The 15,300-nt window shown below is 42.0% G+C and overlaps 1 protein-coding gene across 1 annotated transcript; it reads left to right on the top strand.

The window, feature by feature from the left end:
- The first annotated feature begins 929 nt into the window (after positions 1 to 929).
- On the top strand, positions 930 to 14,799 carry LOC111875211 (ADP,ATP carrier protein). The gene is made up of 4 exons (XM_023871273.2): positions 930 to 1,203; positions 9,803 to 10,064; positions 12,312 to 12,546; positions 14,066 to 14,799. The coding sequence occupies exons 1-4, from the start codon at positions 1,044 to 1,046 to the stop codon at positions 14,309 to 14,311; spliced, it is 903 nt and encodes a 300-aa protein (XP_023727041.1). The 5' UTR covers positions 930 to 1,043; the 3' UTR covers positions 14,312 to 14,799.
- The last annotated feature ends 501 nt before the right edge of the window (positions 14,800 to 15,300 follow it).

Genomic DNA, 15,300 nt, shown 5'->3' with positions numbered 1-15,300 from the left:
TTGTTGGTGGAGTAGATACGGTTTGTATCTAATTTATGTAGCAAGGACTAAGGTATGTTCATTAAATGGTGATGTCGATGCGGGTTAGGTAGTGAGCAATCGATGCAATAACCCCAGGGTCCATGTCCCTGAGGAGGGGTTCGATCTTGTACGGGGGATATTCATTGCGCTTAATCAGGTGCCTGAACATGTCTTCTCGTGCCGCATCAAATCGTTTGCATTGCCATAAGATGTGGTTGGGAGATTCGATATTTTCTCCGCAGTCGCAAATCGCGTCGGGAACAATATTGAGTCTATGGAGGTGGGTTTTCAGGCAGTAGTGCCCGGCTCGAAGTCTGTTGAGCGTGACGATGGGCTTCCGGTGGAGCTTAATCTTGTTGAACCAGGAGTAAGGTACATCAGCGAAGTAATTATCGAAGTAATATTTTCTTTTGTGTGCTCCCGATGAGTAGCCCCATGCGTAAAAATCCTTTAACATTTTCTGTTTCCAACAGGCTCTAAGGTCTGTCCAGGGTAATAATAGTTGGGAGTCTATGCCTTTGTAAACACTCTCTTTTGCCGCCATGTCGGCCCGTTCACTGTGGGTGATTCCAATGTGGGCAGGTATCCAGTAGAAGTGAACGATTTTACCCTTTTCTTCAAGCATGAGGAGTTGCTCTTTAATGGTAAGTATTAGATGACTACATTGTTTCAGTATCGTGTAGTTACACGAGTTAGAATGTGTATTGTGCCATCTACCGCCATTTGGAGGAACTTCTTGTCATAGTTCCAATCCTTCTCATAAGATAGCTGCCGCTGTACGAACTCCGACATTTCGGTGCTCCCACTAGTCGCTTGGGTTGTGTGACGTCGTGCTCTGTCATTGGCTCAGTTATTCCTGGTGGCAAGGTATTGTACCAGGGTTTGACGGAGTGTTATAGCCTGCTTTCGTGGTTTCGATCTCTCTGTGTCTGCAGCAGTCGAACGGCGGAGTTGTCGCGCTGCGTTCCTCCCACATAAGTTAGTTTTTTTTACATCGTTTGTGGAAGTGATCAACAACCGACATGTCTCTCACCGATCCAGTGGCTTTTCTGAAAGATTTCGTCGCCGGAGGAGTAGCAGCGGCAATCTCGAAGACCGCCGTTGCGCCCATAGAACGAGTAAAACTGCTGCTGCAGGTGCAGCACATTTCGAAGCAGATTACAGAAGACCAGCGATACAAGGGTGAGTACGTGGCCAAAGTCATTGTATAATTGTGCGTTAGGAGGAGATTAAATTACAGCTATATTAACTTTATGCAAGCTTCATTCAGCAGGAAATGGTGTTCGCCTATACAGTGATCCCAGATGAAAATTTCTAGTGAAGTGTTGGCCTGCACAGGGATCATAGATGAAGAGTTCTAGTGTTCTGTGTTTAACTGCATTAAATTTAATCGTAATGTAACGAAAATATTGCATTGTTAGTAAGTGCCTATTCAAGTGACCTACATACCGGAAATGGTGGTCTGTTGTAATCGATTGAAGCATAAGCGGCGAAAACTGATACTAAAAAGAAATCCAAGGACGGTTGCGTAATATGTGAAGTGTGCCAGTTACTGTTTAACGTGTGTTGTAAAATTAATCTTACTCTGTAAATTTGAAGAACTCGTGCTTTCGAGACATGGCCGAAATGTAATCGATAAGCATGGTAACGTCCATTTTGTTAACACGAGGTGGTTTTTCCCATGGTTAATAGCAGCCAACCATGCCCATGGACGTTCGAGACAGTAATTTAGTTTGTCATGTGACGTAGAACTTGCTTTTGTAATCGTAAGAGCGGACTGCCTGGGTATCTTATCTGAAATCCTTTAAGAACTCGTGATGCATTTGGATGTCAACATTCATCGTTAAAAGCGCGGAGTATTGAGATAACCATAGGAGCGAATCCGGCCGGAAATCAAAAGCGGACTGTGGCCCACAATAAACAGACATGTTACGTGTTAAAATTGTTGTTACCCACATTCGATATTATGCAGCCATTACAAGGATTTGACCGACATTAATATATTGGATGGCCTGTGCTAAAGACAACATTTCACCATTTGTATCCCCTGAGGTACCAGACCTCCCATGGCCTTGACGTACATAACACTGACCCTGGCAACTTTGAAAATATTTGTGGCGTTTGAAGACCTTTTGGAATATTCAGCTTAAAAGGTGTTCTTGCCCGATAATAAATAGGAATGAGCAAGGAAGAATTAAATAATTGGCCAGGTTTTAGTTATGTCCCCCATTCACACACTTCTCCATCATTAAAAAAATAATTGATTGCGTATGGCCGGAGTGTTAGTGAAACTTAAATGTGAACATTATGTAACTCCTTGTACAGTACTGTGATTTCAACGTGCACAATAAATTGATCAGTAGGGCTGAATTGTTGAGATACATTTGTAACTCTCGCAATTTTCGAAAATATTTTTATTTAATTTCCAGGCACAACGTGCAAGTCTTGTTGAATGTACAAGCCTGAAACTGTTTCTACTGTATCATATGCAGTGTATGTACTACATATGGAAAAGCATTGTGATCGTGAAAAATTAGCGAGATTTTGACGAATTTACAAGTTTTGAGTCCCAAATACGGAAAAGTTATTACTGAAATGCTGGCGGACCGTAGTGATGTGAGCCTCCCCAGCGCAAGAAAGGCAGGACAACTTTATTCATGTTCGGTATTTAAGAGTTCTGTTACAGGTCGATGCCCGGTGAATACCAGCATTGTAGCCGTAAATGACGAAATGGCAGTTTGCTCAAGAATTGAACCGATTTTATTAGATTTCAGTAATTTATGGAAACTATCCGAAAATAAAACTGCGAATGTGGTATCTTCAGGAAGAATAGCGATAACGCGCACCAGGGTCCCAAATGCGAAATGCCGATTTTGTCGAAACGGGGCTTTACCAGTTGGATTCCGTCGTCGTTTGGTATTCAGGTAGCCTGCAGAACAACAATCAGTTTCGTTTCCAAGGTGACAGTCAAGGTCAGTTGTGAGAAAGTATATGCAGTGTTTTGCGCCGATATTTAAAATGGTAATTGCGAAAATCCCGTAGCCGATATATTCGGTCTGAGTTTTAAGACATCGGTAATATAACAGTTTAGTAACTGTATTGAAATATTTATTTGTGGTTGTTTCAAAAAATATTTTAAGTGCAAAGGGGGATGGTGCTTACCATCGCGATTATGTTAATTTTGTCGTATTAAGATACATTGGAACAATTTCAGGCTCTAAAATATAGTCAGAAAATTTTGGTGCAAGTAGTTATTGGATCTCATAGTTTCATAGTAATATACGTGTGAATAATTTTTTTGTATATTTTTCTTCTGAAAGACTTCCAACATTTGCGATAGAAAAATAGTCAATACCGTCACGATTTTGTGCGAGACTTGTGGAAAAAGTCTTTACGTTCAAAAACAATAGTATAATTTCGTCTATAATGTATATAGTTTAAGGAAAAATGTGCCAATGCCTATGAAAAAAAGACATGTGAAAAATGCTACGTTAACAGTGGTGTCACTGCAAACAGTTCTCATCACAGTGGAGGACCCCNNNNCCCCCCCCAATTCTCAATATTATAAAATATCAAATTTTTGTTACTACAGGATGTGTGATTGAAATGAGGGTGTGCCACCAGCCGTTACTTGACGGCATAATTAAATTTTTAATGCTGTTCTGTGATGTTTTAATAGGAGAGAACATGTAACTTACACTGTTGATTACCGAAATGAACACAAAAAACGAAATTTAAATTTTTTAACCAGACCATTGTAAATATTGAAGCATGACTTGCTCCTTTGAACAATATTTCACGTTTGGGGCTTAAATTTCCCTTTCAAAATGCACGTGTTGGATTTATATCGAGTATAGTTAAATTTTATCCTTTCTGCTTTTCCTGTTTTATACATTTGGAGGCATAGTGAACTGTTACACTTATATTTTATTCTCACAACAGACGTGTTACTCGTTCCCTTTGAGGTCCGACGGCACTATGGCCCAGGGGTCTAATCAGCCTCTAACAGAAATGAGTACCAGGGATTTCCCGGGGCGTGATGGCCATCCGGCTCGTAAAGCTGACAACCTTACTGCCATCTGTGAGCCGATTGTCTAGAGAAAATTGGGAGCCTCGACGTCTCAGAATCCTATGGGCCTTCACGGTCTGTTGCAGGGATAGCTTTACCTTTGCCTAAGATAAGAATACCATGTTTGATTTCGGGACCGTAACTTAAGTGACTGCAGACTTGCTCTCATGTCACAAGCTCGCTCACCAATATTGTTATTGGTAGCAGGGAATTATGAAAAGTATTGCTTTGGGGTAACCTCTAATGGTATAACGTCCATACCAAGTTTCGTGAAAATCCGTCATCAGGTTCAAATGGGAGACATGAACATTTTGATAATCTCAGAAGCCTTCTTTTCCTTGGGGATAAGAAAGTAGGTTAGCCAAAACCTCACATCATTTACTCACCGGATTTCTAGCCCAGTTTGAACGCTGATGCATGTGGAATAAGTCAGTGTGCACTACCAGACAGTGCAAAAAGACCTGCCTAGTGCTGTCATCCCATACAGCCCATGTTTTTCAAGTGGGATAACCGCAGTTTACGAAGGTTTAATTCTTCTGTCAGTACTTTTTAGCAGAGGCCCCCCCCCACTTTTACCAAAAATTTTCCTGCAGTATGACGTAGAGTGACGCATCTCCAAGGAAGATAGTTGTACACGTATTCTTCAGAACCGGAAGTAGCGCATTTAGTGCAGGACGTTGGCCTTCAGCGACTCAATTTTGTACTTGATTTTCATAGAGGGGTACCCAGTTCATGAACTTGTGCACATGCCCATAAATTATCAGTTCTGTCTAAGTATTATTTTGTAAGCACCTGCCCATTTAACTTCGCTGTAAGACTGCATGACGTGAATGTATGCAAAACACGTAATAACGTACGCTGAACCGTCTGCTAGNAGCACCTGCCCATTTAACTTCGCTGTAAGACTGCATGACGTGAATGAACCGTCTGCTACCGGGATGTGGCTCTGACTGGCAACACGCCCTATCCTTCGCTGCAGAGGAATGGGAAATTTGGAATTTCTAAAATTCTTGTCTCGTTTAACTGTCTATCTATGCAATTCAAATTGTAGGCAATTGTTTGAAAAATATATGCAGATTCGACTCACGGGGTAACGTGCACCATCTGTGAACGCTAGTAGTTGTTGACCTTTGTTCGCCATGGCGGCATGAGAACTCCTTATTCGAATAGACCTGGATTCAATTCTTTGACTGCCAAAAATGTTGGCAGAATTTCCGTAGCTTGCCTCGGTACATTAAGGAAAGTTGGAGTGTGCGTTGAAATGGAAACTACCGTTCTCTTCTACATTCGTCACAGATTAATCATTGTTCTTACATTCGATGCTGTGGAGCCAGGGTCATAACACAATATCAAAAAAAAGTCACTTTTGCGGATACTGTGGTGCGATGCTGATGTGGTTGCATTGGCGTTGCTGTTATGAGATTGCGTTTTTTCACGTCGGTGAACATTGGTTACATCGTACAGTTTGGTATGTGGGTGCTGCTACTAGAGAGGAGCGTAATTGCCGTCATTCTCGGGCTAGATCACTCCAAGGAGTTAGTTAACCATCTACGAAACCGGAAGACGATATAACCGTAACTTCTGCGAAATTTATGACAGGTATCGAGACCATGTGTGTTGATTACACTGGGCGATGTTTGCGTAGAGCAAGGGTCTCCAAACTACGGCCCGCGGGCCACGTCCGGCCCGCGAAAGAATTGTGCAGAAATGCGCCAATTGAACTAATTTTCCAACGAGTACTGCTAAAAAAATACTTGTTCATAGATTTCAAATTCATTAATTAAGATTGTGTTTAAAATATATTGATATTCCATATTATGTTAATATTATTAATATTCACAATTTTACTAATTCTGGACCGTATACTGCGCGGTATTTCTTCGTACTTGTTCGTGGCAATGTAGGTAGCGCGAGCAAAATTTCCTTCGTCGTTTGCAAATTTAGTCATTTCAAATCTGAAAGAACAATTTCGGAAGCGATTTGCTGATTTGAATGCCAGTGCTCAGGAAATTAGATTGTTTTAAAATCCTTTTGGCCGTGATGCTGCAGATGTCCCAAGTCAAATTCAAATGGAAATTACTGAACGTCAGGAAAATTATTATATTAAAGACAAATACAATGAAGGAAATTTGATCGAATTTTATAAATTTCTGAACTCTGAACAATTTCCAAATTTAAAGAAATTTGCTTGTAAATTATTTCCATTTTTGGGACGACATATCTGTGTGAACCATCTTTTTCCCAGATGAAGTACATCAACATGATGAACATTTAAAGTCGCTAAATGTGATTAGCTTTTCAAAATTTGAACCTCAGTTTAATCAGATTTTAAGAATGCAAAAAGAGTTTCATCATTCACATTAATTGTTTTATTATAATTTTTGATGAAAATATGAGCATTTGCTGCTACTGTCTGTTGTCATTAATATACGATAATTTGTTCTCACGTACTTTGTATTTAGTTTATGAAATTCTGTGCTTTAAAATAAAACTCATATACCTAGAGTTATTAATTTCTCATTTTATGCGGCCCGTTGAAAGTGCTGAATTACATAATGTGGCCCGCGTTTCGAAAAGTTTGGAGACCCCTGGCGTAGAGGAAGAGTACACTACGTAAGTGGCTGGCACGATTGGCGTTTAAAACATTACGTAAGCTATTCCGCAATAGGCCATTTTACACGGACATGTAAATAGGGCCAGGTGTCCTACAGATGCGATCGCCATTGTAGTGATGTTGCTGTGTAGTTTGACCGCCTCTGTGGTCTAGTGGTCAGAGTTCCTGGCTACAGATCCAAAGGTCGAGGTTAGATTCCCGGCGCTACCTTTTTTTTTTTTGTGCGAAGTAAAGGGTCTGGAACGGGGTCCACTCAGCCTCTTGATAATTGAGGAGCTATTTCTAGGAAATAGCGGCTCCGTTTTAGAGAACAGAGATTAACGGCCGCGGGAATTCGTTGCGCCGACCACGCGACACTCTCTATCCGCTAAATTTGGCACTAACTTCGCCGACAAGCGGCGGTCGCTCGGTCGGTATAGTTCGCTTGCTGACTAAAACCACGGAGTTTGTTTTTTGTTGGGGGGGGGCTATTATACAGTATCCGGTTGTGTAGCCATCTGTGCTCTCACGATCTTTGGACGTGATTGCGTTATTTACTGATAACGATATGAGCCAGGGTGGTTCTGTCAATACACAGACTGGGCTATGGGCTGAACGACCGGACTGTCGTGGTTCGATTCTGAGCAAGGGAAGAGATGTTTCTCTTTAGTGTCCAGACTGGCTGTGGGGTTCTTCATGAGACTTAGATCTGGCAGCTGTGCTTTGTAGCTAATGAATGGCTAGTACATTCCGTTAGAGCGGTGCTGCCACTTCGCAGGCGCGTCGTACGGAGGACGTACGTGGCGTCTAGCCTGTGGTAAATGTTGGAACACCGTGTCTATAAGCAAAGTGACTATGTAGATCATTTGCATGTTTTTACACGCTTTCGCAGCGTGTAGCGTAGAGATCTAAGCATATATATGCGCCGACATGTTTGCACAGCGAATTACCGTTAAATTATAAGAGACTGTTTACAATATTATATTTAAGCATCCTGTTACACTACACAATATATGACACAAACTTCGTCCTAATTGCAACAATTTATTGTAGTTCTTTCGTCTTTCCTTTCTTCTACACTACATGTTTCGGCCGTGAATGGCCATCATCAGGTGTGTACACTCACGTAGCACCGGTCTAGAAAACCGAAATTAACGGCCGTGGGGATTCGTTGCGCTGACCACGTGACATCGTCTATCCGCTAAATTTGGCACTAACTTCGCCGACATGCGGCGGTCTCTCGGTCGGTATAGTTCGCTTGCGGACTCGAGCCGCGGGTTGTAGGGAAATCGATGCGGCCGATGACCTTATGTACAAGGTTTCCCCTATTCCAAGTGAAAGTCACTGTGATCATATTCTGCAAATGACTGTAACGTGTCGTACAAAACCACATTTGTGGTCATTATTCGTTGGCAGGACATGTAATGCAGCAGGAACAAGCAGTGGAAACTTCTGGGGGGGGGGATTTTATCGGATGTCGCGCTGCAATAAATTTAAACTTCAACGTTTTGCCACGTGAAGGACGTTCCTACCATCAGCTGGAACTTCCAACGTTTTAAATGTGTAAATGGGGCCCACAGGGTCCAAGGCCACCTAAAATCCGGGGTTTCTGCTTTGAACGACCTGTGATATGACTGCAAGAATTTTAATTGTCCAAATCTTTTAGGGGGCCGCCTCTGTGGTCTAGTGGTCAGAGTTCCTGCCTACAGATCCAGATGTCCCGGGTTCGATTCCCGGCGCTACCAGAACAGGGTCCACTCAAGCTCGTGAGAATTGAGGAGCTATTTCAAGGAAATAACGGCTCCGGTCTAGAAAACAAATTAATGGCCGTGGGGATTCGTTGAGCTGACCGCGCAACACACACTATACGCTAAAGTTGGCACTAACTGCGGCGACAAGTGGCGATTGCTCGGTCGTTAGAGTTCTCTTGCGGATTACAGGTTACGGGGTTTGTCTTCTAGAGGAATGATATTGTGCATGTGATACTTTTACTTTTCCTTCTCAGATTATAAGTGGCCAGAATTTATTCCACACAGTTTCCGGGAAAGAATCTAGTGACGAGAAAGGCATGCGAGCGGCACACATGACGTCAGCACAGTATTTGGCACAGTCTCATATTTCGCAGGAGGTGCATGTTTTTGCTCCGTATGTGTGCACTTAACTATACCAATAACTAACTGCTCGTGTAAAGAGGTCCAGTAGGGTCCATGCTGGGTATGATGTAATTGGTGTCTTGGCATCTAGAAAAGAATACCATGGTGTCTGGTGGTAGCAGCAGCAGCGGCAGCAATGAACCAAATAATATGAACAGAAATCAAGCAGAATATTTTCGGTAATTTTATGTATAGGCCTAATCAGTTTTGTCAGGACCAGAGACATCTATATGGCAACGGCAGATTTCCTGTCGAACAAGTCTTGCTTTAGTAATATTTAAAATGAATGAAGGAAATGTAATCCATTGTAGTGTCGTTATATTGATGGTAAACACGTTTGGTTGATGAAGTTTAGTAAGGGCACACTACCACACTTCATTAACGTCATATCTGGAATTAGCATATAAATACGTAAGCTGAACTGACGACGCCCACCCCCATAGCAACATAAGTAAAAAATTAAGCCGTTTCTTTTTTTAATTAAGCGCCAAACCTATGAATGTGTATGGGAGTGGAGGTATAGTTCCACTATTCTTGACCTCAGCACTGGATGGAGAAGAGTGGTCAATTTCGCGCCCCGGCCGCTTCCGGGAAAGAGCTCCTCGTACCATTTAGATAGGGGGCTGGATGGGCCCCAGAACCATTCTGGACATTGCCTGGTATCGAACCCCGGTTGTTCAGCCTGTAGCCTGTCACTATACAGATCGAAGCCCTGCGAAACCAGAGTGAAATCACAAAATTTAGACAAAATCTGTAGTCGATATTAATCGTTCCTGTTGTTTATGTTCAAATATGCACGAGACATCTGATTTTGAAGAATTTTGGTCTCTGTTTATGTGGATTTAGTGAATAAAATGTGTTCTGCCAGCCCTCAAAAGATATAAATTCATTGCCATGGAAATAATAGTAGTAGAGAGTTTCAAATTCGTAGATGGTTACCATGTGATCTGGAATGATCCGTTACAGGTATGATCGACTGCTTCGTCCGCATCCCTAAAGAGCAAGGATTCCTCAGTTACTGGCGTGGTAATCTTGCCAACGTCATTAGGTACTTCCCCACACAGGCCCTCAACTTTGCTTTCAAGGACAAATACAAGCAAGTTTTCCTGGGCGGAGTTGACAAAAATACACAGTTCTGGCGCTACTTTCTGGGTAACCTGGCTTCTGGCGGTGCTGCTGGAGCAACATCCCTCTGCTTCGTGTATCCCCTTGACTTCGCCAGAACAAGGTCAGTTAACAAGACAGTAGTTATTGTTTGTTATGAAGGGATTTCCAGGTCTTCACAAATCCTGGACACCACGTCACCATAGTGCATGTACTTTTAGTCATTGCACCCTGAATTTTCTTGTTTTATACGTAGGTCATACCTAAAGTCATAAGCAACTTTTTTTTTTTTTGCTTGCAACCTGTAAACAGCAGACAAAAGAGAGTACGGTGGTAGGTGGAACCATATGTTGTGTTAACCTTGAGTGTCTTATGATGTCAATAGCTTGCATCACGTGACCAGTATCACTCCTAACAAAATGGCCGACAAGATATGTCGTTTCGCCAGCGTACTGTCATCGAATTTCTTGTGAAAGAGGAAATCCCTGCTGCAGAAATTTACCGGAGACTTCAGCGTGCTTCTGGAAGTGTGTGCATGGGTGCGAGAAGTGTTCGAAGATGTGTGAAACATTTTAAAGGTGGGAACACCAGCATCGAAGATGAGCCTCGGAGCAGTCGTCCTCGAACAGCCACAACTGAAGGCAACAAGGAAAGAGTGGATGAGATCATTCAAGATGGCAGGCATGTGACTGTGGACACAATAGCCCGAAAACTTGGAATAGGGCACAGTGCAGTACAGGAGATGATTGAAAGTTTGTGCTCATCGGGTCCCGCGGTTATTGACCGAAGACCACAAAGGTCAGCGAAAAGCCATCACCTCAGAACTGCTGCAGAGATATCGACACGAAGGCGATGATTTTTGCTCTGTATTGTGACAGGTGAAGAAAGCTGGTTTCACCGTTTCAAGCCTGAAACGAAACGGCAGAGTATGGAATGGCACCATTTGCATTCTCCATCAAAAAAGAAGGTAAAGACAGTGCCATCAGCTGCGAAGGTGATGGGCACAGTCTTCTGGGATGCAGAGGGGTATATTCTGGCCGAATTTCTGGAACCTGGGCAAACCATCAATGCTGCTCGTTATGTCCAGATGCTGCACAAGCTCCGCTGTCAATTGCGCGATAAACGTCCGGGACGAAACATCATCATCCTGCATGACAACGCTTACCCCCACGCCGCTCGCCTCACATTGGAAGCAATTGCAAAGATGGGGTGGGAAGTTCTTCCACACCCCTCCTATAGCCCTGATCTGGCACCCTCCGACTACCATCTTTTCGGATTTGTGAAGGATCAGCTGTGTGGACAACGTTTTGGGACAAGGGAGGCAATTCAGAAAGCAGCGTGTCAGTGTCTTCGGATGGCTGGAACAGAATTTTACAGAAGGGGAATTTTCAAACTCCCAGAACGCTGGGAGAAATGTGTACAAAGAAGTGGCGATTATGTGGAAAAATAAAGAAAGGTCTGTAGATTGAGTTGGTGTATTTGGTTTGTCAATCATAAAGCATGTTACTTTACAAAAAGTTGTTGCTCATGACTTTCAGTACGACCCTCATATTACTGTTACATACAGTTATCTGTTATGTTATTATTCCATACAGCATTTCAGAAATGACAGGCAGAATAAATTCGTAGTTTCTTTACTTTATCCCTTTTCCACCTTTTCTCATCTATTTTATTTGTTCATCCAGTATCATTCCTCTGCCTCTTTTTTTCTTATATGTTGAAAGGTCCTAATATCCTCTTATCTCCCTCCCTTCTTCCTTCCATATTATTTTTCCATTCTTTTTATGTCAGTCCTGTCATTCTTGAATATCCTGGAAACAGCTGGCATGTAATTTTCAGTTCTTTTATTAATAAAAGCAAAATTTCTGCTTTTTATCTGCTTTCCAGATTGTTAGGAAATTTGTGCAGGCATAGACTGCTTTAGTTTATATAAACGGACCTAATGTGCGAGTAGCCCCCTGCATGGTGCAGTGCATCCTGTTCTGAAAGACCCATATCGTGTAAACCATGTACAGGAGCAATTTCCTCTGACACTGGACACTCTGTCTCTGTGTTCCAATTCCATAGTCCTTGAAATTAAAGTAGAAGAATAATATTTATATTGATTATTGTGAAATCCAGAATATAACTGTATTTTGACAGACTGGGTGTTGGGGGTTTCAGGGGTACAAGTTATGAGCAGTAGGAATTACTGTTACGTTTTGTGTGGGCAGTTTTAGTAAGACACTTGTGTCAGTAAAGTGGTGGCATGGGGAACACGTGTGACTCTGAACTAACTAATTTTGCCAAGTATTTTCATAAAGAAGGTTGGAACATATTGTAATGAGTAGAGGTAAACTTGGGCTGGCATGTTAAGTGCTGACTGTTACAGGTTGGCCGCTGATGTCGGCAAAGGTGCAAACCAACGTGAGTTCACAGGTTTGGGTAATTGTATTGCCAAGATCTTCAAGGCTGATGGAATCGTTGGTCTGTACCGTGGCTTCGGTGTCTCTGTGCAAGGTATCATAATCTACCGTGCCGCTTACTTCGGATTCTTTGACACAGCAAAGGGCATGCTGCCAGACCCCAAGAATACGCCCTTCCTCATCTCGTGGGCTATTGCTCAGGTACGTTTATTGCTGACTCATTTTGTAGTTCATTGAAAAACGTCAGTTTATGGGTTTTTAAAATCCAGTAACAGCGTCAGGTTTTCACATTTATCTGCACTTAATACGAGGGAGAGTTGGTAAATATGGATATTGATATTTGAAGCTGGAAAACACATCTATTTCTCGACAAACCCTCCACCAACATTGGTACACTTGTCTTGTCGCTTTACCAGTGCATCGAAACCCGCAGCATAGAAGTCTTCTGACTGTTGTCTCAGCCACTTCCACACCTTTTGGGCCTCCTCATCATCAGCAAAATGTTTGCCAGTAAGATGGTTTTTTAGCACACCATTTAAGTTACTAGGACGATGTCCGGGCTGTAAGGCAGATGTTCAAGAAGTTCCCTTGAATTCTCTCCAGCGTTGCTTGGGCTATTATATGGGGTTGTGGTATTGTCATGATGAAGCAGTACCCCTCTTGCTAGTTTTCCTGGACGTTTCTTGTGAATTTTACCTCAAAACTTCAACAGAATTTCACGGTACATTGTAGAATTTGCGCTTCTGGAAATGGGTTAACTGTACTTGCTGAGAATCCCAAAACACAGTAAGCATAACCTTCCCTGCTGATGGCATACCCTTAAACTTTTTGGTTGATGGTGAACTGTGGTATTTTCATTGCACTCAAGCACACTTTGATTTGGGTTGGTACAGATGTACCCACGATTCGTCCACAGTAACAATCCTGTTAAGCATATCTTCTCCTTTATCTAGATACCGTAAGAGATGTTGCAAGGACAGACCCATTCGGTTCATTTTTTCTTTATCCTTCAGTTCTCCAGACACCCACCGTGCACGTGCTCATGCATTGTGCTCTGTGCGAAACCTTGAGAACGCCCTAGTGCAGTTGCTACACTGTCATCATCCCGTCGGCTTGAATGAACTCTTCCATCCGCTACAATGAGAATTTTTTGATCTAGTTGTGAACATCTTTACAGGATAAACACATCCCACCATAAACAGGAAGCATTTCTTTGTTAATATCCTTTGCATAGAGTCCTTTTGCCTACAAAGTAAATGCACTAAATTCTGTGTCTCATACGATTAGAATTTATGTGCATAATTTTCACAGTGTGAAACCTTAAAATGGGTCATGCCACAGGAAATACATTAGTGCTTGTGAACTTAGTTTATGTTATTTAATGATGCTTCTCGGGTACATAGATTATGAAGCATTAAATGAAAGTGTGATAATGATTTATTAATTTGGGAATATGGGGTAGCAGTTGCAATCTGTTCTAAGGTACCATCCCAACATTTGCTTATAAGTATTTTGTAAACCCATGAACACTTTGGTGTAACTGGCCTGAAGCTTGAGAATTATGCCTGGAATCATCCATCTGTGAAGCCAGAGTAGGAATGGCTTGATTGTCATGTTATGTTTTTGTGAAGAACCTAGATCTGGCATGAAGAAAGCATACATACCTTGCTGCTTGTTTTACCTTTTTCCTATAGCCTTAATGCTTTGTTCTCTTTCACAGACTGTGACTACTGTAGCTGGAATTGTGTCCTATCCCTTCGATACAGTACGTAGGCGAATGATGATGCAGTCTGGTCGTTCCAAGGCTGACATTGTATACAAGAACACGCTGCATGCCTGGGGAGTAATCTACAAGGTAGAGGGTGGTGCAGCCTTCTTCAAGGGTGCTTTCTCGAATGTCCTCAGAGGAACAGGTGGTGCCCTTGTGCTGGTACTCTATGATGAGATCAAGGCTTTCCTCTTCTAGAAGAAGCATTCAAGTCTGCCAACTAGATCAACTTTAATTGACGTCATAAAACATCAATCACCATCAAACATGGCGGCTGCAGAGTTCGTTACCACATGACGAAATGTTCAGCTAGCTTACAGTGTCTCCATATTAATAATTATACTCTTTAATCTGAACAGTTAGGTAACAACATTGATTGGTAACACCATTTTGAGCTGAAATGAAAGACTGTGCATGTTGATGTATCTTCAAGAATATGACAACTAGATGGCTTTAAAATCCAGTTTTAAGAGAGGAGAATCGATAAGCTAACTTAAAAAAATATGTGGACTTGTTTAGTAGGAAATGAGTACAATTAAACAAATAAGAAAAATACTTGAAATAAAAAGACTTTGTCGTCTCCAAGCGTGAGACATTTTATGTTGATTTTTTGTTGGGCTGCTGGCAGCATTGCCCTCTAGAGTTAAATAAAAACACCAGATCTACTGGGCCACAACAGAATTGTATTTTCAGTCTACTGTGTACCAGAAATTAGCTTTCTTTTTTCTCTCTAGTTCTAGTCACCTTCCTGCTCAGAAAATCTTCCCTCCACTCCTGCAGGGTAAGAGGTACAAATGCCCCTGTATTTTTGACCATTGTTGTTAATAGATATGCTCATTTCTGTCATCAGACATAACTAAATAAATAAAACAAGGAAGCACATAAATAACCAAAATAACAGTTCCTTCCTTTCAGTAAATAAGTTTGTAGTGTGCCAGTCTTTCCCACACAGACTTCCTCTTTGGTTCCTTCTATTTTCTTTTATGTTGGGAGTAATCTACAGCTTGTGAGTCGAGGTGGTGGTTTGTTTGGGATCTTGGGTGCACTTTAGTGGTGTTGGTAAATAGTCCTACCTGGTTTTGTATGTTTTAGAAGTGGGTTTTCAGAAAGTGTATTGGAGAAATGAGAGTAGGAGAAAACGTTTTTGCTAGCAAAACCATTGTCGACATATTAGTTTACCCTGCAGC

This window comes from Cryptotermes secundus, unplaced genomic scaffold (assembly GCF_002891405.2).
Source record: "Cryptotermes secundus unplaced genomic scaffold, Csec_1.0 scaffold1564, whole genome shotgun sequence".
Lineage (NCBI taxonomy): Eukaryota > Metazoa > Arthropoda > Insecta > Blattodea > Kalotermitidae > Cryptotermes > Cryptotermes secundus.
The sequence above is the reverse complement of the archived record's forward strand: the minus strand, read 5'-3'. Positions and strand labels throughout refer to the sequence as shown.